Below are 26,591 nucleotides of genomic sequence, written 5' to 3'. Positions count from 1 at the left end.
GCATAATTGTTTTAAAAAAGAAATTTTACTCAAATAAATTCAAGTTATTTTCTTGTGATATGCAATAACAAAATATATCCTTATACAGTAGACTCTTGATTTTCCGGGATAGACGGTAAAAACAAATCCCAGATAATCAATTTTCCGGTTAATCCAAAAATACAGAAATCCCCGACATACGTAAAAGATACGTTCCAGGACTTCTTACTTCGTCGAGTTTTACGTAACTATGGAATGACTAATAACATATTGCTACTATATTATTATTGACAAATCTGAATTCAGCATGATACTTGATTATTAGTTTAATTTTCTGATCCAAATCGATCGCTTTCCTTTTCTTGGTAGATTTACTAGTATCACTGTCACTTATTCTTAGTCGGCACCAAGATAATAGTCAATTTTCTTTGAATTTTCTTTACAGAAAATTCATTTTCTGTAAAGAACTTCACAGGGTTACGGTGAAAACTCACTATTATCACCCCGCGCGAGTTCACATTTTACTAAAGCACATTTCTTGAGGTCACTACCAAAAAACAATAAAAACAATTTGCACTTTCTGTGTTATTGGGCTTTTCTGTTTGTGCATCTAATTATAAAAGGTAGTAAACTCATCTTATTGCATTTGCGAAAATACTGATAACTGCAATTCTGTGGAGTTTTACGTTATTATGGTGAAATGTGTGTCCCCCTCACTGAAATCTTCAGTCATATAAAAAAAAAACCTATAAATAAATTGTAAGAATCTTCTCCTTTCCTATTTTTTTGCTTGTTACTCCGTATCTCACTTGTGCAATTTGTGCCTGCCGTGATTATCGTTATTGATTGCTTATTTTATGGGATTTTTTTTTTGTTTTAAATTTTACAATCCTAAAAAAAAAAAAAAAAATTTGAGTGAAAAAAAAATTTACGTAAATCCAAAACTAACTGTATCGCAAAATTTTCAGCAACCTACGTAAAAAATATGGCAATAGATGAAAAATCTTACCACGTACTACTTGCGTGTCCAATACGATCTTCCCTTTATTTTTTGCAATGTCAATATTAAATCTATTAGCATCCCTTTATTTTTTACGATGTTGCATATGGTTTGGTCACCAACATTATAATGTTTCATCATTAAAGATTTAATGGACGCACCATTTTCAAACTTTTCAACAATTTCAAGTTTTTGTTTAACTGAAAGTGCAACTCCTTTGCGTTTACCCATCATTTTTGCGATTTCTAAACAAAAAAATAAAATTATTTATTATAAAAAAAATTGACATCCCTGACATAAATAACAAAACAAAATTTGTCCTTTTGCGGGGCAACGGAACACAACAATCAACGGGACGCACTAAAACAAACTAAGCATTTGGTCTTTTTTTTTTTTTTTGAGTGGCAGGTGTGAAGACAGCGGGGGGTTGCAAGATAATAGGTACATTAATCTCCCAATTACGACCTATAACGCTGCTTCTTGTCGCTTATTTACGACTTGCAAAACATATGTTTATACCTATTCTAGTTATTACTTGAATTTTATGATTTTATGATTTTTTTTTTTTTTTTAGAGTCTTGAAGTGTCCCTGTTAATCCGATCCCGGTAAATTGAGAGTCTGCTGTATACTTCATCTCATTTACATATAAAGTATTGAAATGTATATTTTATATTAAATCTGAAGTGATCATCAATATTCTTGATAAAGTCATAAATAAATGATACTATTCTTAATGTAACAATGTTGAACTGGTAACATGCATGCAGCCCATGGTCGACTTTCACAGATTAACAGGGTTAATCTGTGAAAGTTGAAAGGAATACTTAAAGTAGATACACTAATGTAAGATTTAAACAAAATGCATAACTTATATGAACCGTCATAAATGTTGATGGTCATATGACATACTTTTATGCAAGGAGAAAATATGTAAAAATAATATTTCTCTCGGTAATGCCATTAGTGTACTGTGTGCACACTAATGTGGCCCACAAGCCCCCAGAATCATCTGTATAGCCCATGAGCACTTCTGAATTTGAAAACCCTACTCTAGTGTAGAGCTATATAAAGACCAACAGACCAACAATCACCTTTCCTGAGAATGTGTTTGATGGAAATGATGGTTGTAAGAATCAGAAATAATTTAAATTACTTAAAAAATAATTAATTTCAGTTAATTGGACAGCTTTACTAGTAGTGAGTTGAAATTCATTTAGTGAATTTAATAATTTCTACAAAGTTTAGCATTTGTGTGGAAAACTGCACATATTTTGCTATATGACTAATTACAGATGATTACATAAAATAAAAATAATGTAAGTGTGTGTTTATTTTTGGTTGATATTTAATATAGCTTTTTATTCTTCTTAGGTGGCACATGCTAACTTCTTAAAATAAAAGAGATTTTAAAACATTTTAAAGACCAGCCAGAAAGGCTAGACAGGACAGCACTGCTCTAATGAGCTCTACTTCTCTCAGAGAGAAGCAGGGCTCAACAGCCAGTTTTACAATGTCATAGTTTTCCATAACAGTTTTGCCTAATTTGAAAAAGAACCTGATGCTCATATGGTATTGTTTATGGCAAATCATTTTCTGAAAACCACAAACTGCAGAGAACACTACACAAAATGTTATTTTAATGTAACCTCTGGGTGACATCCAACAGTTTATAAATATATGACAACTTATTCAGCAGACTGCATTCTCCCACCACCTAATAGATGAATTTTGTCCTAATTACAATGTCAGCCCTACACTTTTCATGGCCCAAAACAGCAGAATACTGAGTGGGGCGGGCCTTTGATGGGTACTACAGTTTATGTAAAATATAACTGACCTTGTCACTGCACTATCACTTGCAATGGAGGATTATTCCATTCACTTTTTCCTTTTTTTTATTTTTATTTTTTACTAGGTTACCTTGATCAAAATACTAGAAATGAAAGTGCTTCAACTGCATTTAAGTTTAACCCATGGTAAAGTTTAGAATCTATTTATTACTAATAGAGTCTAAGAATCAAAAATACCAAAAGACCAAACTGACCTTGGGTCGGCTGGATCTTCTGATGTTAAAATTAAACACAGGTGAAGTGCTTTAATTTCAAGTATTTTGAACTTAAAACTGAAAGGTATAAAAATCTACATAGTTGATATTCTAACTTAAAGGAAATCTTGTGAGCTTAATGAAATTTCGGCTATAATTTCAATATAGTTCAGTTTGCTAGCAGTATCATTTTAAATCAACAGAAAAGCCAAGTTGTTAACATATTCTTGAAGCATTTGACTGCACCTAAAAGTTTTTGTATTTTTCATCAACTTTTTCTTACTATTTTGTGAACACTGTACATCCAGATTTCTGCCTGCAAGTTGCATATATAAAATTTTTTTGTCAGTTGGAGCACAAGGCCAAAGGCAACTGCCACTGTCCCTGCACTAAGGATGGGCCTATATATTGTGCCATCTTACAGCTGACCCAGACACTTTTCAGTCACATCTCATACACTGGTATGCAAAATTTAAGCACCAGTCAGGTTTTCACCTGTAGCTTCTCATAGGTGTGGCCTGGATATGGGAAAAGAATACCAAAGGAACATTGTGAGGTACAGAAATGATGAAGGAAACAACACTGACACAACAACAGAAACAAAACGGTACAGAGGGACTTTATTCAAAAATGGCAACATAGCACTGGCTTCCATGATACAGATGCATCACTGCCAAAGATGGCACAAAGGGAAGAGGTGGTCCACAGTAGGAGATATGGCCACCCCTAATGTCGATGCAGGCTTTGCATCGCCTGTCCATACTTAGAACAATGTTGTTGATAAGTTCTTGCAGTAACATCGTCCATTCCTCTGTGAGCGGCATCTTCAGTTGGTGAACATGCCACTAGGCGTCTCCCCAGAGCGTCCCATATGTGTTCGATGGGATTTAGATTGTGGGAACAGGCAGGCCAATCCATACGAATGCACTCACTTTCCAAAAGCATATCAACAGCTGCAGTGCGATGAGATGTGGCGTTATCATCCATAAACACAAACTCGGGCCAGTGGCACCTTGGAACAGAAGCACATGGGGAAGGAATACCTGAATACAATAGCGTGCACTGGTTACAGTACTGCCTTCCAGTATCTGGAGTTGTGTATGTCCATCCAAGATAACGCCGCCCCAGACGAGAACACCTCGATCGTAATATCGAACCCTTTCAGTGATGTTTGCAGGGTGATACCATGTGCCAACCTCTCGCCAAATTAGTTGACATCCAGAATCGCTGCTGAGACTGAATATACTCTCATCAATAAAGAGTACTTTAAGTAAAGATTTTGTGGCTGTAACCTTTAGAAATAGTGTTGGTTCTTAAGTTTTACACATCAGTGTATAATGTGTATTTAACACTTAAAATTAAGTGTTAAATACACAAATGTCCTACTTCATAAAGGACAAAAAAGCAACTATTTAACAGCCAATTCTGAAGTAGTGTTTGTTATTTAGTTTTTAGGAGCATTAGCAACTAAGGCCATATTGCTCCGTGAATATGCGGTGGTTATTCCTGACCTTTCCGCATCCTCCGTATTTGGTGGTCACGGGCTCGAACCCCAGTCTAATCAAGAAGCGTGTGCTACACACTGCTGCTCCTTCCCACCTGGCTACGGAGGCGCCTCTTTGAAGTAGTGAACTGGTACTGTGTGGTGTGTGTGTTCTAAAATTTCATTATATTTAAGAAGGATAAGTATAGGCTGCAATAACACAGGCAAGACATTCAAACACATCAAGTTAAATATTCAAGAATTTCAAGATTAGTACTCTGGAATTTATTTGATCCATTAGGGCAAATACCCTGTAAATTATAGAGTACTGATCTTACAACATCATGCAGAAAGAGGGGCACCTTGCTCTGCAGACCCATACTTGATTGTGTGACTTGTACAGTGTAGCACAATTCACTGCTTCACAAAACTGCTTTCCATAGTTCCAGTTCCAGAGATTAAGAATGATGGATAATGCATCATTTTAAGTCTGTTGGACCTGTAAATGCAGCTATATCATGACTCTGAAACCCCCAATGGATCTTAAAACTAGAGTACCTTAATAATGAAAAATATTTTTATTAAAGAGAATACAGACTTAATACAAGGACTGTTTGAAAAGTAAGGTAACAGATGTTTTTGGAGAGAAACTGAGCTTTCCCCCAATAGCAAAAAGTTACATAAATAAAAACACATTTAATGTTTATTTTCTTCTTGTTACAGGATGCTATATATTTTTGTTGACATTAGTTAATTAAACCAAAATGGCTGCTCTACTTGAAACATGGAAAAATGAAAAAGAACATGAAGTGTTTACATTTCTGCATAGTGTTCAAGAAGCAAGTCTGTTTTTGGTTCAAATGAGATTACACCCCTGCCATCAGTAATGGATGGGAGGTGCTTGTCCATCCATCACAGAGCCCCAACTTTTTTTTTATCTGTTCAGGTCTTTGAAAATATCATTTGACAGGAAACAAATTCAGTGATACTGATAAAGTCGAAACAGTTTGTTGTAACCTAAATGACAGGAAAGTCCACAAATTTTATGACAGATAGCATGGTGAAACAAGTGCCTCAATGTGATGGGCAACTACGCTGAAAAGTAGTGCACTAATGTGCCTTCATTTGTTGTCATTTCACTGATTCGTAATTAAATGTCTTTTTCACAAAAAGATCACCTTACTTTACAAACAGCCCTCATATGTTGTTTTTCATTAATTATAAAAATACATTTTATAATGAAAAATATAATAAACTAATTTCAACAGGTTATATTACTATTTAATTTTGTGCTCATTTTAAAGTGTGCAATATTTACAGAAATATTCATAAAGTGGTGTTCAAAGAAAGTGCATCACCTAGGAATTTCATATTTCTAACCCTTTTTTGCGATGGAATGTTACATCAGTGACTAGCATCACAAATAGAAATATAAACAAAAGATATTTATTAATAGTTAAGGGAAAGCTAAGTAATATCTGAGAGGTGCTCTCAAAATATTCCAAAATGAGCATTTGCAACCTTTATACAACAGTTTTGGTAAACACGACAATTATGGCCAAAATGTTATCAGAAGCTCTCAATTTGCTTCAGTTTATCATTTTAAATGGAAAACAAAATGAAAAGTTCACCAGGTGCAAATTAATATTTAGTTGAACAGCCTCTGGCCCTGATGACAGCAGCCCACAGTTGAGGCATTGACAAGATCAATTTCTGAAGATAATCAACTGATAGTTCCTGGTTCCAAACATGAATTATGGCTTCCTGAAGTTCATGAAGGGTCTTTCTGGCAACTGCAGATTCCACACGATGCCAACAGTTCTCTATAGGATTCAGGTCCAGGCTGTTTCCTGGCCAGCTGAAAGTTGTAATGGACCGTTTTTCCAACCATTTTTTCACCTGTAACAAATACAAACACATTACTGTCGAACATCTAATGCAGAAATGAAGCTAAAGTAACTACAGAAGTGCCTACTTACACTTTTCACCAGACGACAAGGAGCAGTGTCATCCTGAATAGTCCCTAATGGTTGGCAGCAATTTGTCTTCCAATATAGCCAGGTATCCACTGGCATTTACGGAACCTTTTATAAATTGCAGGTGACCTACTCCATCCGGGATACGAAATGCACCCCCATATCATTTGGCTGGTAGGGAATTTCATTGTAGACACCATACAGTCTGGATGGTATTCTTCACCATGTCTACGGCAAATCGTTTGTCTCCCATCAGAACACGTAGGTTGAATTTCTACTCATCCGAGAAAATAACTGACTTCCACTGCTCAGGGGTTCATTTGACATGCTTCTTACACCAAATTAATCGGGCCTTTTTCATTTTTGTGTGAGAAGGGGATTCTTCTTAAGACAACGGGCTACAAGTCCATTTTTGAAGAGGCATCTTCTGACTGTTACTGCACTTGCTATCACTCCTGTATGTTCTTCCCATTCTCTTTTCAGCTCAGACGAAGAAGCTTTACGGTTTTTAAGGCATAAGCACTTCAAAACGTGGTACTGTTTTGCCGTAGAGACTCGTTTGCATCCGGTTCCTTTTTTCCTATCAGCAGAACCAGTATTCTTGAGATTGGAAAGAAATCTACTCACTGTGACTGATTACAAGACTCTATAAGCAATATGACGGTGAAAAACATCCTTCCTCATGTAAAGCAACAATAGCACTCTTTCTTTGTGGCATCAACTGCATGTAACTAGCCATCCTGACACAAGCAAGGAATGACTGCAACTCTTGCAGAGCATGCTTTTATAGCTGAAAGTAACAGCTGATGCAATATTGTCATCACCTACGTGTGTCAATCTTATCTGATGACATCTGTAAGAAATATTGCCATATACTTACGTTATACAGACAACAATTACAATTTTAATGTGATGCACTTTCTTTGAACACCAGTGTATATACAGTAGAATGTTGGTTATCCAGAATAATTTGAAAGGCTGATCTTTCTTTCTTTCTTTTTTTTTTTTTTTTTATTGACGGTAGTACAGTAAGTGCCGGCTATAGTGATTAAGTTTGCAAACTGAATTTTGATTACAATAAGCGAAAGATCGAGTTTACGGCCCGTTTATAACAGATTGTACAACAAAAAGTCCAAAAAACTGAAAACTGCAAATTGTTTTTGTTTTATGGTATGTGACCTCTAGAATTCTTAGTAACCTTCAGAAATGTGCTTTAGAAAAATATCACAGAGACTACTGGGTTTTCTCTGAAAACATGAGTGAATTTCAGATTAGTTTAGCTCCAGATTCGGTAAGAATAATATCGGCCTGAAACTGTGTGATTTATTATTTTTCTCAATTTTTTCTGGTAAAATGTGAATGAAAAGAAAATGTGTAATTTTAACATTGCAACAAAAAAACTGAATTTATTAAAAGAATTAGAAAAGGTGAAAATTTAGGAAACCTCTCCAAAGAGTTTAATGTAGGGACTTCAACAATTTACGACATCAAGAAAAATTCCAATGCTATAACAGAATTTGTGTTGATTATGTTTAGTGAAGGAGGATCTAGCATGAAAAAGACAATGTTAAAACCTGAAAATGCCACTTTAGAGAGTAGAATTTTATTTTTTGTTTTCTTCAGAAGCGAAGTTTAGGTGAACCAGTGTCTGGCCTAATGTTGTCCGAAAAAGCATTAGATTTTAATTGAAAATTAAGAGGTAATGAATATTTTAAGGCAAGCACAGGTTGGCTGAAAAATTTTAAACTGAAGACATGGTATATGTGAACTAGATATTCAAGGTGAGAAACTTAGGTAGCGGTGTCCCTTAAAAGTATGTTTACTTCAGTTAAGTAAATTACGAGGAAGAAAACGTTAGACAGGCTTATTATGGAAAGCATTACCGAGAAAAACCCCAACCACTAAAATAGAAATACTTGCACCAAGTTTTAAGACGAGAAGATAATGAGTTACAATTGCTATGTGTGCAAATGTCATTGGAATGCACAGATTGTCTGTGCTCATTATCGGTAAGTCGAAAAAACAGAGCATTTAAAAATCTTTCTAATTTTCCTGTTTTGTATAAAAACTGTAAAAATGCCTGATGGATGTTTCTGTTTTCTGAGATTATAATTTTTTTTATTTAATTAATTTTAATTATTTAATTTAATCATAAGGTAAGATACCAGAAAAATTATCCGGTTTGATTATCTAGAAAATATGGCTATCCGGAAGAGGTCTGACATCAATTATTCCAGATAACTTACGCTCTACTGTATTAAAATTTCTTTAATAGCACTTCTAAACATTTAATATTATAGTATATTAAGATATTTGTCTTGAAAAGTACCTGACGAATTATAGGATCATCTGTGGTAGTAACTTTATGAAATATACGATTAATACGCTGGAGCGGTTTTTCAAGTTTGCAGGTTACCCTATCATATGTCTTATCATAATATTCTACTGCACCACAAGTATAGCTATAAAGATAAATGAATTAATTCAACTACAAATTATGATTTCTAGAAATTCAATACAAACATTAATAATTATGGAAGTTTTCACTGGCTACTACAGGTCTCAAAATGAGTTATATACAATGGAGCAAGATTTATTGTTAAGACCTTTAAGTATGAAAGTATTATTCAGGTATAAAGAAATTATCAATGAGAATTTAAATATAGGAATATTCCTTCAAACATTATATTATTAATTTGGTACAAAATTTGAAATTGAGTAAACACTGGACAATTTGAAAGGTATTGCTTGGGTGTAAACAAACAATAAGTACGAGAGAAACCATAAATTGTTTCTGTCATTGGGAGGAGAGAAGTCTATGAAAATCTATTTTTTGTATTATATGATAGTTAGGAATAGAACACGATGAAACATTTTCCACTAAAGATTTTTACTGTAAAAAAATATGCCAACCTTTTCTGTAAATAATATTGAAATCACTTCTGTTATTTGTGATAACTCTGTACATTAATGTACATTGCAAAGTTTGGATATTCTTGAAAAGAATTTCCAGATTTTACTATTTTTTTAATAAATAAATAGTTTTTATTATTTAAAACCATTTTATTCACTCATAAAAGAATAAATAATCCAATGGTAGAGCTTTATTTTTGTTTTTTTTACTCAGTCTGAAATTGATTAAAAAAACCATTAATTTGATATGTTCTTGGCTATATACAGTACAACCTGTTGGCTAGACTTTATATAGAGTCCAACCAAACAGGTTACGAAGGTCAGTTATGTTAAAATGCAATATTAACAATGAAATAACAATACTGAAATAAAAATGCACCCTTATTTTGCATTCAATTACATCCTTATTATTATGCCATTTACAAGGTACATATGAAAACTGCATTATACAGTCATAATATTAATGTAGTCAGTATTTTTCAATGAACTCCATCTTTCCGAACAATGGTGTATATTAACATTTTAACAAGAGCCCATATTCATAGTCCCCCCCCCCGTACTGCTTACACAAAAATACTTACACATCCTTGCCTTCTCCAACATTAGGAAGGGAAAGTTTTCCAAGCCTTGGAAAATCCATCTCTTCAATTACTTGCCAAGCTGATCTTACTCTCACAGAAGCATCACGATTTTTAACAGGTACTTGACCTTTCTGGTCAAACTTCTGACGGAGCTGCTTTTGCCACTTACGATGACACAATAAAAGATGCTACATAGCATCTTTTATTGTGTCATCTTCATAAAAATGTTCCTGCAATTATTTCTTCAAAAGAATCAAGGAAATGCCGGCCTGACAAGGCCAGGTCTGAATGATACAGAGGGTGGAGGAGAATTGATCTAATCAAACTTTGCAATGACCCCAGCAGTATACACACTTGTGTGAAGCATGGCACTGTCATGGAGGAGCAACGTTTCAGGTATTTCTCTTGTGGGATGAATTTACCAAATGTAAATTTTCAATGTGTGTAACATCTGTGCTCACATCCATGATTCCTGAAGGCAAGGAGTCTCCAAGAATTACGCCTTCTTATCCCAAAAAATTGTGGCCATTTACTTTTGCTATGGATGGTGGAACCTTGAATTTACTTGGCCACAAAGAACATGTGTGGTGTATCATTCTATCAGTAGCTTCTTAGACTTTGGTTCAAATAGTGCATCCAAGTCCCATTTCCTGTGATGTGTAACGATACACTGATTTTGTTCATGTACACAAATCAGCCTTTCACCTTTGACAACTAAGACTGCCTGTTGCTCAAAATGGCAAACTTTATGACAGTTAAAACACAGAGCAATGACAACATTCTTATCACTACTGCAATAATGAAAATCAATTTTGATTCTAATGTCATTCGTATTTCATATAATTTTTTAAAATATGCTAATTTTTTGGAAAAAACAGACTCATCTGTTCCATAAGCTATATACATCTCCCAATCTTTTACACTTAAGTGCCTGCAAGTACATTTATGTATTATAGACAGGGCTAATCAATATTAAAAAAATATAAAATGTAACAGAAGTTCTAAGTATGAGTAATGGAGACTACTTTCCGTTTTTTAAAACATAGTGAATAACAGAAGTTAATTTTGTTTCAAGAGGATTACCAGATCGAAATAAAAATCACTTCCATCAGAATACTCTAGGACCTCTCCATCATCCCTGATTTAAGTCTGGTTCAAATAGACTGTAAACATAACACAAGCCTTCTAAATTGGGCAAATGCTTATAATTTGAGTGAAGGCTATCCTATTCCAAGATGGTAGATCAAAATAAGATCTACCATCTTATGTGTTAAGAGACATACACATGCACACAGGCAGTGATTTGTTAGTCTGTTTTCCATTTTCAGAAAATATGGCTAAAAAATACTTACACATCCTTGCCTTCTCCAACATTAGGAAGGGAAAGTTTTCCAAGCCTTGGAAAATCCATCTCTTCAATTACTTGCCAAGCTGATCTTACTCTCACAGAAGCATCACGATTTTTAACAGGTACTTGACCTTTCTGGTCAAACTTCTGACGGAGCTGCTTTTGCCACTTACGAACTTGCTGCATGCGATCTCTGAAAATATTAAACATATGAATAAAGTTATTACAACTAAATATATAATAACAGCATTATGTTAAATTTCAAAAATATTAAATGTCAAAGTAATAAACTATCAGTAGCTACTTACTACTTTGGCAGCCTGCATGCTATGGCATAACAGGCCTAAATTTCTAATTCAGCATGTAATACAAAATACGATACAGAAACTAGTTTTTTTAAATCCTCTAAATCCCCAGTGGAAAAAATATTTCAGATAACAATATTTATTTTGGATATGTATGCTCTTGTCAAGAGATCCAGACATCCAATCTTTGTTAGTCCTTGGTACTAAAAATAAATGATTTTCTACTAAGAAGGCCTTCTTAAAGTTAAATCAATAATGTTGTATGGCAACAGTGAATTTTGATTCATGAGATGAGAGCAACATAAATGTTTTTTCAGCTGACATAGCCATACTGACAAGTGCTACCATCTATGTGAATTAAAGATGAATTATCAAATAAATAAATATGATAAAAAAAAAAAAGAATTCAGATAATCTAATAAAAATATTGTAACTAGAGTTGCATTTTAACGTGCCTATTCAAAAAATATTATCAAAGTTCAAAGATTTTTTGAATAAATCACAATTTCCAAAAGTATTAATAAAAATAAAATTATGAAATAATATAACACTGTGTCAGTTATGTGCAAACAATAGTTTTTTACATTTGTATATTTTACAAATATTTCACTTAAGTTCATTAAAACTGCTTACCTTTCTCTTCCTTTGGCTGTTTTTGAAAGTACCTGAAGCTGCTGTTGCTGAACTAATTTTTGTCTATCCCTATTACGAAGATTACGTTGCTAAAAAAAAAAAAAAAAAAAAAACACCCATTAGGATTAAGAATGTTTGTTGAATTAAAAGTTAATGATGATACACTCATCACCAAACAAATCAGAAAACTTGCAAAAGAAGTTTGCAAATTACTTCAATATAACGTACACACTTGTTACTCAAAAATGAAACTGATTCTCATTCTTTTTTCTAATTTTTGCTGGGTATCTAATTTATCTTATTTCTAATTTTGCTAGGTTTAGCTTTTTGAAGTAAGCTAAACTAATCCCAATGTGTGATGACACTGTCAAACTATTATTAGTTGTGGTAAGTGACGCAAGAAAGCAAGCTTTTACAGCATCACCTCGCCAAAAAACTACCCAATCTCATCTTGCCATCCACTCTAATATGTCCAATTGTTCCTTAAATTTATTCAAACTATCCCCTTACACACACACACACACACACACACACCCCAGATGAATGTTTGTTTCAACAATCAAATACTCTCTAACAAAGCAAATTTTCGCACATTTATCCCACAACCATTTTTGTTTCCTCTTTCAATTTAAATTTATGCCCGCTTAAATTTAAATTTGTGTGTTGTCTGAGAGAGAATAAGGATGCCACTAACATTTAGTTTACTCGATTCAATGAAATGTGCCTTAAACATGAAATGTGATGTTTTTCGAAGTTGCTATCTTATATTGTTAGTTGGATCAACTAACCTTATAACAATATAAGGTATTTTATATGCATTTTAGTATGGATTATTCAAAAATATAATGAAATTCAAAGTCTGAATTGGTATACATAACTTGGGAACAGCTTGTCTAATTCAAAAAACTACCGAAACCAACTACAGGCAAATATCATTATAATGAGATTGAATGGAGTTATAACAAAAATTTGATAGTGGACTGCATACAGTGTATCATTATATGATATATGGCACCTGCAATTTTTATATTTCTACTCAATTCCCTAAAAACTGAGTGCAGGATAATGGAGAATTCACATAACTTTAAAACTTGCATTATGAGTGCGTATGTATTCTATTTTATTTACACTGCTGAAACCAAAATATGCTGATTGTTAACAATATAAAATGCATGATTTCTCAATGCAAGCAATGTGCATCTTCAAGTCGTCATATGTATACACTTAATTTGAGAAAGAATGACAATAAATGTGCTTCAGATAAAAATATATATATATATATTTAGTCTGAAGAGGACAAAGGGGTCCTTTTACCAAGAAAGGCTTCAGTTTCACAAATTGCATCATCAGGAGACTAGACACCTGCAAGGTGATCTGATTGAGATGTTTAAGGCTTTAAATGGTTTGGATAAGCTCAATGCTAATGGGATTCTTCCTCTTGCTCAGACCGTGCATATAAAGGGGCATAAATTGAAATTGAGGAAGAATGGTTGCAGAATAGACGTGCAAAAGTTTACCTTCAGTCAGTGGGTGGTTGATTGTTGGGACAACATCCATGTTGTTATAGAAACGGATAGTTTGAATAAATTCAAAGAACTAGACGAAGTATTAAAAGGGATGGGTAGGTGATGTGATTTTTTTTTTTTTTTTTCCCCCTCTGGTTGATGCTGTATACGCTTGCTTATTTGCATAATTTGCCACTACTAACATTAATACTTTTGCAATGGATTAAAAAAAATTAATTATTCTTCTTAAGGAATTCATGAGGTTTGGGTAATCATTTTCCATGTCTTGCGTGTAATAACAAAGCTCGTTGAGTTTCATTCATACCACCAAAATAGCCATGTAGCTCAACACAGAGAGAGAGAGAGAGAGAGAGAGAGAGAGAGAGAGAGAGAGAGAGAGAGAGAGAGAGAGAGAGACAGAGAGAGAGAGAGACAGAGAGAGAGAGAGAGAGAGAGAGAGAGGATCCACATTTTCAGATATTTGTAGTATAATCCCTGTTCTGTTTTAGCACTACTGATCACAGCGTGCTTTCATGAACCGATGACCAGTTACATTAGTTAGAACAGTCGAGAGTGAGAGATATCACGTGCCTAGTGTGCAGAAAAATGTGTTTGATTACAATTGTGAAATTTTACCTTGGCTGTGTGGAATTCAAATAGGTTTAATTCTACACAGCCAAGATTTAGAATATAAGCACTTTCCAATTAATCATTTCTGTAAATAGTCACATAACATTAACAAAACAACAGATTTAACTCTGTACAACTAAGATAAATTTTCAAAATATAATCATTTTCCAGCTGTACTTAGACAGTAGACATTTGCTGTCTATCACTGCCAGCTGTTCTAAAGTGACATCAAGCTAGCCACTGGCTCACACAAGCAGGGATATTACCAGCTTATACAGCTGTAATTAGCAAGGCCAGTTTGCCTGAGTTAAAGTTCACCGAAAGTAATAATGCTAAAAGAGAGAAATATCGCCCTTTTTCATTGAATGCAAGTATTAAACATCAAATAACATCCCAAAGATGTGAATGCTCTCTTGCCTTTTATGTATAATTGTATATACCTGTACAATCATACATAACAAACTAAGCAACATTTATTTTAGCATACAGCTTAAACACTATACAAACTGTATAATGGTGGCAAATACAAAACTGCAATCTTTGTTATCGTGTGTGAGAAATTTATTGAATTTCACCACAGCAATTGTTATTTTTATCACCACAACGAAATGAAAAGATTATTAAAAGTTTAAAAGAGAATGATCGAAATTCTAACCCATTTAAATCAAAAAGGGAATATTTTGAACTTCGAATTAACCAAGTTTTACTGTATATCTTATACACATATATTTACAAGTGTAAAGATTTTCATTATCATTACATTACATAATCTAATAAACATGTAATAATACATATAATAATATATACAATAATAATATGTATGTAATAATATATCTTATGCATAAGCCGACACATTATGACCAGTGAGTCGTTACGCAAATCGAAGCAACTGCAGGTGAACTACAGCATGTGCAGGGACACAGTATAAAAAACACCTGATACTCAGCTCTGTTAATCAGTGTTACTCTTGTTCTTCAGATGGGAAAGGCAGTGGACTTAAGCGAGTCTGACAAAGGCCAAATTGTAATGGTCAGATGACTGGGTCAGAGCATATCCAAAACAGCACGGCTGGTGGGGTGCTCGCGGTCAGCCATGGTTAGTACCTACCGAAAGTGGTCTGAGGAGGGGAAACTCACAAACCACTGGCGAGGTGTTGGACGACCATGGCTCATCGATGTTCAAGATGAGCAAAGGCTCCCTCGGATGGTGCGTTGGCAACAGAAGGGAGACTGTGGCGTAACTTGCCGGTAATTGGAATGCTGGTGATGGGAGTAATGTGTCACAACACACAGTACATAGAACGATGCTGAAAATAGGGCTGCATAGCCACAGGCCGTTCCAAGTGCCCATGCTAACCATGGTTCACTGGCGACAGCACCTACAATGGGCATGCAAGCATCGAAACTGGACCTTGAGCAATTGGAAGAAGGTCGTCTGGTCCGACGAATCACGTCTCCTGTTGCACCATGTGGATGGCCAGGTACGCGTGCACTGTTTACCTGGGGAAGTGATGGCACCTCAATGCACCGTGGGACAAAAACAAGCCGATGGCAGGTGTCATGTTTTGGGCGATGTTCTGCTGGGATAGCCTGGGTCCAGTCATCCATGTGCCGGGCACTCTGATGTCTACCACCTACCCAAACTTCATTGCTGACCAGGTATACCCTTTCATGCCAACGGTCTTCCCCTTTGGTGGTGCCGTCTTTCAGCAGGATAATGTGCCATGCCACAGCGCCTGAATTGTTCAAGACTGGTTCGTGGAACATGAGGAAGACTTCCAGATATTGCCCTGGCCTCTAAATTCCACAGATATCAATCCCATCGAGAATCTGTTGTTTGTGCTGAAACAGCAACTCCGTTTCAACCACGGATAGGACCTTATAGGAGTTAAAGGATCTGCTGGTTACGTGATGGTACCAGATACCACAAGACACATTTAGAAATCTTGTAGCTTCCATGCCTTACCGGGTATGAGCTGTTTTGGCTGCATGTGGAGAATCAACAGGCCGCCCAGGAGACTCACCTCCCCAGATCATGACTGCAGTTGGAGAAACAGTCAATTTTAGAAGTTCTCCTACTGCCCTTGTTGACACCATGCTGATTGCTCTTCTTAGGCAGCACGGCGTGGGATGCTGATACCACGCCGTGCTGCCTAAGAAGCAGCACGGCGGCAGCACGGCGTGGGATGCTGATACCGGCCTAGTGGTCAGGCGCGCGGGTGCATAAGTACACGTGCACTGAGTTAGTACTAGTATTTAGTATTAGTAATGGCCGCATGGTGCAAGAAAGCCTATGGCTTATGCTGCACCAGCAAAAAAAAAAAAAAAAAAAAAAACCCCAATAAAACAATGATAAAAAAATAATAAATAAAAATAATTAATAAAAGAAAAGGAAATTAAACCTATCATCCTATGCACTTCCCTCACCCAAAGGTACTATCCAGATGACCTTTGAATTTCCCCAAACTGTCAGCCTCTACCACCCATGTAGGTAACTTATTCCAATAATTTATAACTCGCTGACTAAAATAAAACTTCCTGCAGTCCAATCTAAACATTTTCCCCCGTAACTTGAATTTATGTCTCCTAGTTCTAGGACGAAATTTCTCTGCCTCCTGCCCTGAAGCCTGGGGTTCAAGCCCGTGACTGCTGAATACGGTGTTGTTTCTTGTATTCTGCCTATCTTGTGAACTCCTCTGACTGTTTGGTCGTCCTGGAGTATAAACAGAAAATTTATTTATTTATTTTATTTATCATATTAGGTAGGTGGTCATAATGTTTTGGCTCATCAGTATTTATAGTTCATTCATACAAACACAACACAGTCCTTGTATAAACAAGGACTATTTGTATAAACTCGATATATGCAAAAGTTATAAACTAGATATATGGAATTTTCAGGAAACTGTTCCAAAGAACGAAGTATTCTTGTATGTAAAGGCGGTAACCAGGGTTTCTCCTATATGCCACCGAGTCATCTAACAGCAAAGTGCGAAGGCCGGCATAAAAAAAGAAAAAAAAAAAAAAAGGAAAAAAAAAAGAAGAGATCTAATGAAATGTTTGTATCTTTATGTGTATTTTGTTGTATGTTGTAAGCCAGCACCTGGCATTTAGCAGTCAGGGGCAGGAAAACAAAGGCTCCCCTACCCCCCGACTCTCAATCTCATCCCAAGCCACAAGGAGGCAGCCAGGTTCTACTATCAAGAGACATGTACTGAGGTTGTCACAAGAAGAACCTCAAAATAATTTAAAAAGGAAGAAGGGAAAAGGGGAGAGAGGATGAAGAAAAAGGAACAGAAGAGAAGAGAAGAGGAATAGAGATATCCTCTAGAAATATAAGCAGAATATTAAAGAGAAAAGTAAGAAGACTACAAGGAACATGTAATTAAAAATGAATTACCAACAGCTATGCATATATACATACAATCAATTTTATCCAGTAATCACAATAAACCCAGTCATGATATCAACCATTAGGGCAGATAATAACTTAAAATTAAATTTAAAACTCCAAAAACAACAAGGCAAGAATCATACCAATAAGTAATCGAAAGACTGCAAATCAATAAGATTACAAAACCTTGAAAAACTTACAACTAAAACAGCCAATCAATCAGCAAAACCCCCAACAACACGATTAACGCCAGATAACAACACACAACAAGGTAATTAATCTAATTCCACTTCCAAAACAAGATGCAATCAGAAAGTCCAAATAGGCAACTTAAAATTTAACTTAACACTAATCAAACAGTATTTTACATTTTAACAAGTGATAGTCTAAACACAACCCCGACACCAGAAAACTGGGATCAGGGTCAAAGCCAGAAAACACATAAATACAGGCTGTTACGACAGAGACATCCAAACAAAACAAGAAGAAAACACTAATGTTGAGAATCCTCAACCAGTACTGATGGCAAATTACTAAACAGCCACAACAACTTCTATAATATACAAGTTCAGCTGAAACTATAAGCATGAACAATCAAATAGAAGTTAAAATGACAAAACAGGTCATAAAATCTAAAACCCTTTGTGCAGCAACTCGCATAAAAACAAAATATTTTAAATAAGTTCAGGTTTAAATGACTATTAAGGCTATTAAGACAGCAGAACCCCTGCTGCCAAAGACATATGACCCAAGCTATGGGTGAAAGACCCACTAAAACTCCGAATCACCAGCTAAAAATAATTAGCATAAACAATTCATCAACAGAACAAGGTGAATTAACAAAAACAGTTAGCCAACTAAACACAATGACTCTCTGCAACCTACAGAGACAACAAAATAATATTTACATTATTCCAAAGAACAGAAGTAAAGGGCATAATAGGGAAATCAGAAAAGTTAAAAGTTAATTTTGTTGTGTGGAGTTGAACTGTGAATGTGTGTTGAGTAGCTGAGACAAAATATTGAGAGCAACATTGCCTCAACTAGTCAACATCCATTACATGAACATATGTGTGATAGGGAATGGAGTGAGATTTTAATTGACAAATCATAAATTAACCCGAATGCCCTCTTTTGGATGGTGCACTTAAGAAAAGTTTTGGGGCCAATATTTCATGGTAGAGTGGATTTGTGATTTGTAAAAAATCAGTAACTGTTTAGAAAAAAGGCAATGATAAGAGCAAAAGTGAAAACCTAGTTTTTTTGATTTAGGGAAAGCAATATTTGTGTTATGCTTATGGCAAGAAAGGTTAGAAGCCACAGTTATCTTTAGCAAAGATAAGTGATTTGTCTAGAAATTTGAGTGTTGCTGAAGATGGGTACAGGAGTAGCAGAACCTTTTTCACAGAAATAAAGACAGGACTGGATTTCAAAAGGACTGAAGTTAACTAAGTTTTTTTTTCTTTCCCAAGTGAAAAATTATCCAGAGATTGGCATTTAAAGAACTGATGGTGTCGGATATTCAACAAGTTGCACCTGTTCAAGCAAAACAGGGTTTGTACAGAGCCATCCACTATCGCACACAGTGAACAATTAGAGGGAAAACTGGCTATCTGATTACGAAAAACAGAAATCAGACCATAAGATGGAAGCTCGTTTAGACGACTCATTTATATCAAATATGATCAAAAGCCTTAGAAATGTCGATAACAACTGCTTGAGCTTTTCCATGAAATTTGTCCAGAAATGAGTAATATAAACCATGATATCAATCAGTGTATTGACACTGAAGAAATTCATACTGGCAATAGTTAATCAGATGGAAAGTTCCAAGGTAGGGCAAAGTTGATGGATTTTTCTATTACTTTAGAGAGAGAGAGATGAGTAAATTTAATAAATTAGTTTAATATAAGGAATTAAAAAAAAAAAAAAGGGAAAAAATTACAAATATATTAATTAGTAGAAACTGCATTTATTAACCATTTTTATTTTAGCCTTATCTGAAAAATGTTTGCTTTTTCATCAAACTGATTATTCAAAATAAAAGTAGGACAATTAAAATTTTAAAGAATAAAATCTTAGTTAAGATAATTAGGTAAATGCATAAATCCTTACCTGGTTCATGCGAAATCTACCTCTCTGGTGCAAGGGTTTATGAACTCTGGCTGTGTCAACGAGCTGGAAAGTAGTTTCATCGTCTTCGTGATAATATGCATACTGATTTCCAGTTCCAAACTGAGAAGTGTACTTATCTAAATACATAGATTTGCTTAGTATTATAAAGTACGAGATAAATAAATCTGATCTTAATAAAATTTTTAACCTAGTAATTAAACGGAAATGATCTGGCATCACTGCTACAGTGGTGGACAAAAAAAAACTGCATTACTTGTGAATTTTGCAAATAATGTGTTTTGCGCTGCATTGTGGGTTGCAGAAATGTTCAAAATGCATTTGTTAGATGGGATATATATCTCTGTGAATGAAACCCAATAAAAAGACTCCACCTGATATACCTAACTGCCATAAATATCTTCCAAAAGGGTAAAATGCAAAATTAATGGAAATATGAGAAATCGTGCGAATGGCAATCATGACAACCAACCATACATTTTATTGCATTTACATGTACAAACTAAAATGACATGTTAACGTAATAGCATTATGTACTGTAAATCAGAAAAATAAGTCCTCGATATTTTGTTGTTCCTCCTCGAGTTGCAATTACAGCCTTGCAACGATCTGGCACAGAGTTAATCAACTTCTGGATATACGTTTGCCCAATTTTGTGGTACCACACCTTACAATGCTCTCCTGCGGCTGAATCTTACTTGTTGGCTTCTCCTGAGCAATTTTAGACGACATTATGTACCAGCAATTTTCAATAGGATTTATTTATTTATTTATTCAAGTAAAGGAAAAGGAGAAGTTACATCTATCCCTACACAGCAAACATTTGCTGGAAGGGTAAATATAACAATAACAGATTAACAATATATACATTAATATAAAGGATACAGCTCAAATTTATTACAGCAAGCTAAGACAATATTCAGGATAAATTTTTTAAATAAATTTAGCATTCCTTGAAGCACAGTGCGGAGGAGCAGGCAAGTTGTAAAAGGCTGTCCAGAACAGGAAAGGAGTGCAGTTTGTCCACAAACACAGAAGCCTACGGACAGCAGAGGAGACTTGAAACAACTAAAACTGCAGTACTGCATAGGTGTCTGCAAAGACTTTTGATCTGTATGTCTTGTCTACGCAAATCGCCTCAAGGTTAATATTTAGGTCGTTCAGGAGACCAATCGTGTTTTCTGGAAACATATGACTTGAGTGAGCTGATTTGGTTGAGGGCAGATCGTATCCTAAATGTTTGATGATTAGTTGCGCTTCTGTTATCTTTGGGTAGAATGATGAGCCTATTGATGATGGGAGTATCAAGTCTACCCGAAATAAGCTTGGAGAGGGTCATTATATTGTGAGTAGTGATTATTTGTTTCCAAAGGGTTATTCTATGCAGTGAGTGCAGTATAGCCTTAGAGATAGGATTCAAATGTTTACTATTGCCGGGCCAGTCCAACACTAATGCCAGCATTTCTGAGGTATGATTGCACCTTAAGGGAGAAAAAGAGAGAAAACATTGGTATAAGTATGTTTTAAGCCCTGTGAGACAAGAAGACAAACTCATCATCAAATCTAAATAGCATAAAACTTACTAATTTTGTTGCGTGGCAAGGTGCTGAGTCCTGTTGAAAAATGCAGTTTTGGATATTTGTGTGGTGATCCCTAATAACAGGTTTCAGGCACTCCTTAAAGATAGCAGTGTAGGTTTCTGCATTCACTGTTCCATTAATAAACTTAATTCGCCCCCACCCCTTTGCTTGTTATGCATCCCCAGACCATCTGACCAGCGGGGGCATTTACAGTCAGTGTTATGCAGTCAGGATGGTATGCCTCCAATTTTCATCTTCTGACATATTGCTTCCCATACAAGCCATGCAGGTTGAATTTCGATTCATCAGAAAAGATGACAGTATCCCATTGTTATTTTGTCCGTGAAACATGTGTTTTAGCCCAAGCAATTCGCTTCTTCCTCATTTGTTGGGTCAACAAAGGCTTCTTCTTGGGCCGATAGGTATGCAGACCACATTCCGAAAGCTGTCTTTGGATAGTTCGTGAACTTGTTTCAACACCAGAGGTCATCTCAAAGTCCAGTTTTAGATCAAGAGCACTAGCATGGCTATTACAAAGGCATAGCCGTTTCAAATATCTATCATGGGAAGGTGTTGTTATTGTTGTTGTTATTTGGTTTTTAGGAGCATTAGCAACTAAGGCCATATTGCTCCGGAGATATGCGGTGGTCATTCCCTGACCTTTCCGCATCCTTCATATTTGGTGGTCACGGGCTTGAACCCCGGTCTAATCAAGCAGCGTGTGCTACGCACTGCTGCTCCTGCCCACCTGGCTACGGAGGCGCCGTGGGAAGGCATAGTCACCCACTTATGGCCTGATCCAGGTCTTCTCTTCCCATCACCGGTTTCACACTTTAATTTCAGCACCCAGGATACTGTTGACTGGTGGCAGCCTATTTTATCAGTGATAGCACGCGTAGGAAGCCCTTCCTGGGACAGAGCAACAGCTACACTTTTTTTTCTTGGTGTCAACTGAACATATGGAGCCATGGTTACACCTCTGCAAAACAGGATAGTAATGAGCGTGTATACCCTTCCAACACTGCATTTATAGAAACGGCTGATGCAATGCCTTGCAATTACTGCCTGATGCAATACCTTTGCTTTTCGACAAACAAAATGACTGTATTCAAACAATATCTTATACGTTTCACTACAAATGTTACTTTTTTTTAAGGTGATGCAGTTTTTTGTCTGCCACTGTATATTTATTTTTAAATTGCAAGAGAAAGACAAATTCACAGAAGAAATTAATGTTTTCTCTCTTTAAGATAGATTTCTTTCAAAAAAATTGATTATCATTTATTAAGCAGAAACAAAGCTCTGTTTCTGCTTAATAACATTACTAAAAAATTAAATACATTGCAATCAATAAACTTATGCTTCCGTAAAGGTGAGTACAGTGGTCACCTTTACTCACCTATACGGTAGGTGAGTAAAGATGAGTACAGTGGTCTACGACAGTTTTTAAATTCTGTACAGTGGGATAAACTGACGATGTTACCAACAGTAAATTCTAAGTGGGAAGCATTCAAGGAATTAATCGTGGAAGCTACTAAAAGTTTCATACCTATTAAGAAATATTGTTCAAGGTTTAGGCCTAAATGGTTATCTAATGAACTAATGAGACTTGTAATAGAGAAGAAAAATGCATGGGATGCACATAAATTATCAAGCGACTCAGAAGCCTATGGCAGATATAAGCTAGTCTGTAATCAGGTGACAAAGGAGGTTAGGCAGGCGAAAGCAGATTACGAGAAATCCTTGGCAAAAGATGCTAAGAAAAACAGCAAGGCTTTCTTTACTTATATAAAGTCTAAAAGGAAGGGGATGAATCTGATTGGTCCACTTGACATCGATGGTTCGACTGTTGATGATCGTGCTCAGATAGCAAACAAACTGAATGAGTATTTTGCATCTACATTCACACATGAGGAATTATTAAGGTTTGAAAATGGCAGAAGGTTATCAAATTGTAGCAGGATACTTAATGATTTTATAATAACTGAAAGCAAAGTGGAGGAGAAATTGTTGAAGTTAAACATAAGAAAAGCACCTGGGGTGATGGGATCTATCCAGTTATATTAAAGGAGGTGGCAAAGCAACTAAGCAAACCCTTAGCCATAATTATGAGAGCGTCCTTGGACTCAGGGGAGGTTCCCACAGACTGGAGATGTGCAAATGTATCCCCAATTCACAAAGGGGGATCGAAGGGTGACACGAGTAATTACAGACCAGTTAGTTTAACTTCTGTTCCGGGTAAAATAATGGAGTCAATGGTTAAAGATGCATTGCAGCATCATCTAGACAAGACTGCAGCAATAATTCAGACAAAGTATGGGTTTGTTAAGGGAAAGTCTTGTCTGACAAATTTGATAGGATATTATGATGTGGTTACAAAGGAACTGGATGCAAAAAATAATTTTGATATCATATATTTGGATTTCAGGAAAGCTTTTGACACTGTTGCGCATGGAAGACTACTGTACAAATTGGAGCAGAATGGTATTAAGGGTAAGTTGCTACAATGGATAAAAGGATGGTTAAGTGCGAGAAGACAGAGGGTGGTAATCAATGGGTGCTGCTCTTCTTGGACTAATGTTATTAGTGGAGTCCCACAGGGTTCGGTGTTAGGTCCACTGTTGTTTTGTATATTTATCAATGATATTGATGAAGGTATATCAGGCTTAATGTCGAAGTTTGCAGATGATACAAAGGTTGGCAGGGTTGTTAATGACAGTAATGGCAGTGTGCTACTGCAACAGGATCTAGATAATTTGGGCAGATGGGCTAAGAAGTGGCAACTGAAGTTTAACCTTGACAAATGCAAAGTACTGCATATGGGTAGAAGTAACCCCAGAAAAACGTACCAACTGTGTGGTACTACACTTAAGGTGGTAGAAAATGAAAAAGACCTGGGAGTAATTGTGCAGTCAGATATGAAGTTTTCTGAGCAATGCAGACAGGCTGCCAGGGCAGGTCATGGGGTTTTGTCAATGATATATAGGAATTTTGCTAGCAGGGAAAAGGGGGTGATTATCCCTCTGTATAAGGCAATGGTCAGGCCACGCCTTGAGTACTGCGTACAGGTCTGGAGGCCTCATTTTAGGAAGGATGTAGATTTACTTGAGCGTGTACAGAGAAGGGCAACAAGATTGGTGAGGGGAATGAAGGGATCCTCTTACCAAGAGAGGCTTAAGTTCTGCAAATTGCAGTGGCTGGAGACTAGGCACCTGCGGGGTGATCTGATCGAGGTTTATAAGGCCTTGAATGGGTTGAGCACGCTGAATTCTGATGGGATCCTTCCACTTGTTCAGATTACGAACCTAAGGGGGCATAAATTCAAATTGAGAAAAGACAGATGTAGATTATATGTGCGGAAATTTGCTTTTAGCCAGCGGGTGGTTAATTGCTGGAACAAACTTCCATCTGTCGTTATGGAAGTTGATAGGTTGAATAAATTTAAGGAGGAACTGGACAGGCATTTGGAGGGAATGGTGTGATTTTTTTTTGGCTGATGCTGCATAAGCTCATACACTTGCTTTCTTGCATCAAATGCCACTGCTACTACTACTACATTTAACCGAATTGTCTTTCCAAGCAAAGGATTTTTAAAAAAATTAATTAAAAAAGTATTTTGTACAAACACATGTGCACCCAAAAAACCAAGTGTGCCTGCCCCTCAGGGGGTAATATCACTGCATTAACAGTGACATCTGGGAGATGTCACTGTTAATGCAGTTTGCTGTTAAGAAGTTTTAAAATGTTTAAGAGATGTAATTACCATAAATGACTAAAAAATGGTGAAATGGTTGACTCCTTTACCACGACAATGCATTGTCACACACTTGTCACCTAGCAATTTTTGCATATTTGCAAAAACTTTCCCATTGTGCTACAAACACCTTATTTTTCTGATTTAGTAACATAACTTTTGGCTATTCAATGATAAAGTTAATTTTTTGCAAATTCACTGAACATTTTGTTTCAATCTTGTATCTCTTAACTTCGATATGTTTTTACAATTCAAGAGTTCTCTGTAATGAGTTCTCTGTAATGAGTTCTATGCTTAGTTCAAGTTCCTTTGAAAAAAATGGCAAGTGAATACAGTTTTTGTTGCATGCTGTCATCAGCACTGATTTTGATGAATGATTTTGGAGTAGTACCAATTGTGGACAAGAATATCATGGAAGAGTTACAAAGTAACTATTTGATTTGACAAATTTTTTGAAAACAGTATTTTTCAGACTTTTGTCCAATGATTTTAACCTATCAGGATTAAAATCATTTGATAGAAGTCTAAAAAATACTGTTTTCGAAAAATTTATCAAATCAAATGTTTATGTTGAACTATAATTATTGCTTTATTTTAATAACACAGAACTTAACATTTTTTCCAAAAACAGAAATATTTTCACGATGTGCAATTGCAAATAACCATGAAAAAAAAATCAGAAATAGGAAATGAAAAGCTTATTAATTTTTCTTATTATTTAAAGAGATTGGCATGTTTAATTTATAAACAATTTTACTAAGCTAATTTTAATAAAATTTACTATTTTTAATTTTTACTAATCTAATTTTAATTTTAAAATTAAAAAAATATTTCAAAATGAAGATTTTAAATTATTTACAACTAATACATTTAATTCCTCAAATGTTATAAACATTCAAAAAGTTTGAATTTTCCAATCAGTGGATTGGAGCTACATGATTAATGGGAGAAGGGGGTGGGGGAATGGAAAACTGCTTATGTTACTAGGAATCTGTCAGAACTCCTGAAGTCCTGTCTACGAGCATTATAAAAAAAAAAAAAAAGCATCCCATTTTACTATGTTATTTGCACAAGGTTAATTTTAAATCACCTCAGTTTTGAAAGCTAAGTGATAAAAGAGGAAGTAAAACATTTGAATATTTTTAGTCTGTAATAGAAGTGGCGTTAACTTCGAGCACTTAAATACTTACTTGCATATCTCCTGTCTTGATATGTGGCTCCTGTCCAGTCAGCTACCTAAAAATAGAAAACAAATAATAAAAATTACCATCTATATATAAATCAAATAACCACTAATTTATTAATATTCTGATATTAATACAATAAGGTTTAA

The 26,591-nt window shown here is 35.4% G+C and overlaps 1 protein-coding gene across 1 annotated transcript in view; it reads right to left on the bottom strand.

Annotated features, from left to right (window-relative positions):
* eIF3d1 (eukaryotic translation initiation factor 3 subunit d1) overlaps positions 1 to 26,591 on the bottom strand; it is a 72,673-nt gene that overhangs the window by 33,511 nt on the left and 12,571 nt on the right. Inside the window, exons 2-8 of the mRNA XM_090385693.1 lie at positions 26,449 to 26,494; positions 19,907 to 20,043; positions 12,264 to 12,352; positions 11,330 to 11,518; positions 11,061 to 11,115; positions 9,978 to 10,141; positions 8,813 to 8,945 (exon numbers count right to left, since the gene is read on the bottom strand). Coding sequence (XP_090241819.1) covers positions 8,813 to 8,945; positions 9,978 to 10,141; positions 11,061 to 11,115; positions 11,330 to 11,518; positions 12,264 to 12,352; positions 19,907 to 20,043; positions 26,449 to 26,494 — 813 coding nt within the window. The remainder of the gene's footprint in view (positions 1 to 8,812; positions 8,946 to 9,977; positions 10,142 to 11,060; positions 11,116 to 11,329; positions 11,519 to 12,263; positions 12,353 to 19,906; positions 20,044 to 26,448; positions 26,495 to 26,591) is intronic.

This window comes from Mastigoproctus giganteus, chromosome 12, assembly GCF_048544385.1.
Source record: "Mastigoproctus giganteus isolate SK-2022 chromosome 12, ASM4854438v1, whole genome shotgun sequence".
Taxonomy (NCBI): domain Eukaryota; kingdom Metazoa; phylum Arthropoda; class Arachnida; order Uropygi; family Thelyphonidae; genus Mastigoproctus; species Mastigoproctus giganteus.
The sequence above is the reverse complement of the archived record's forward strand: the minus strand, read 5'-3'. Positions and strand labels throughout refer to the sequence as shown.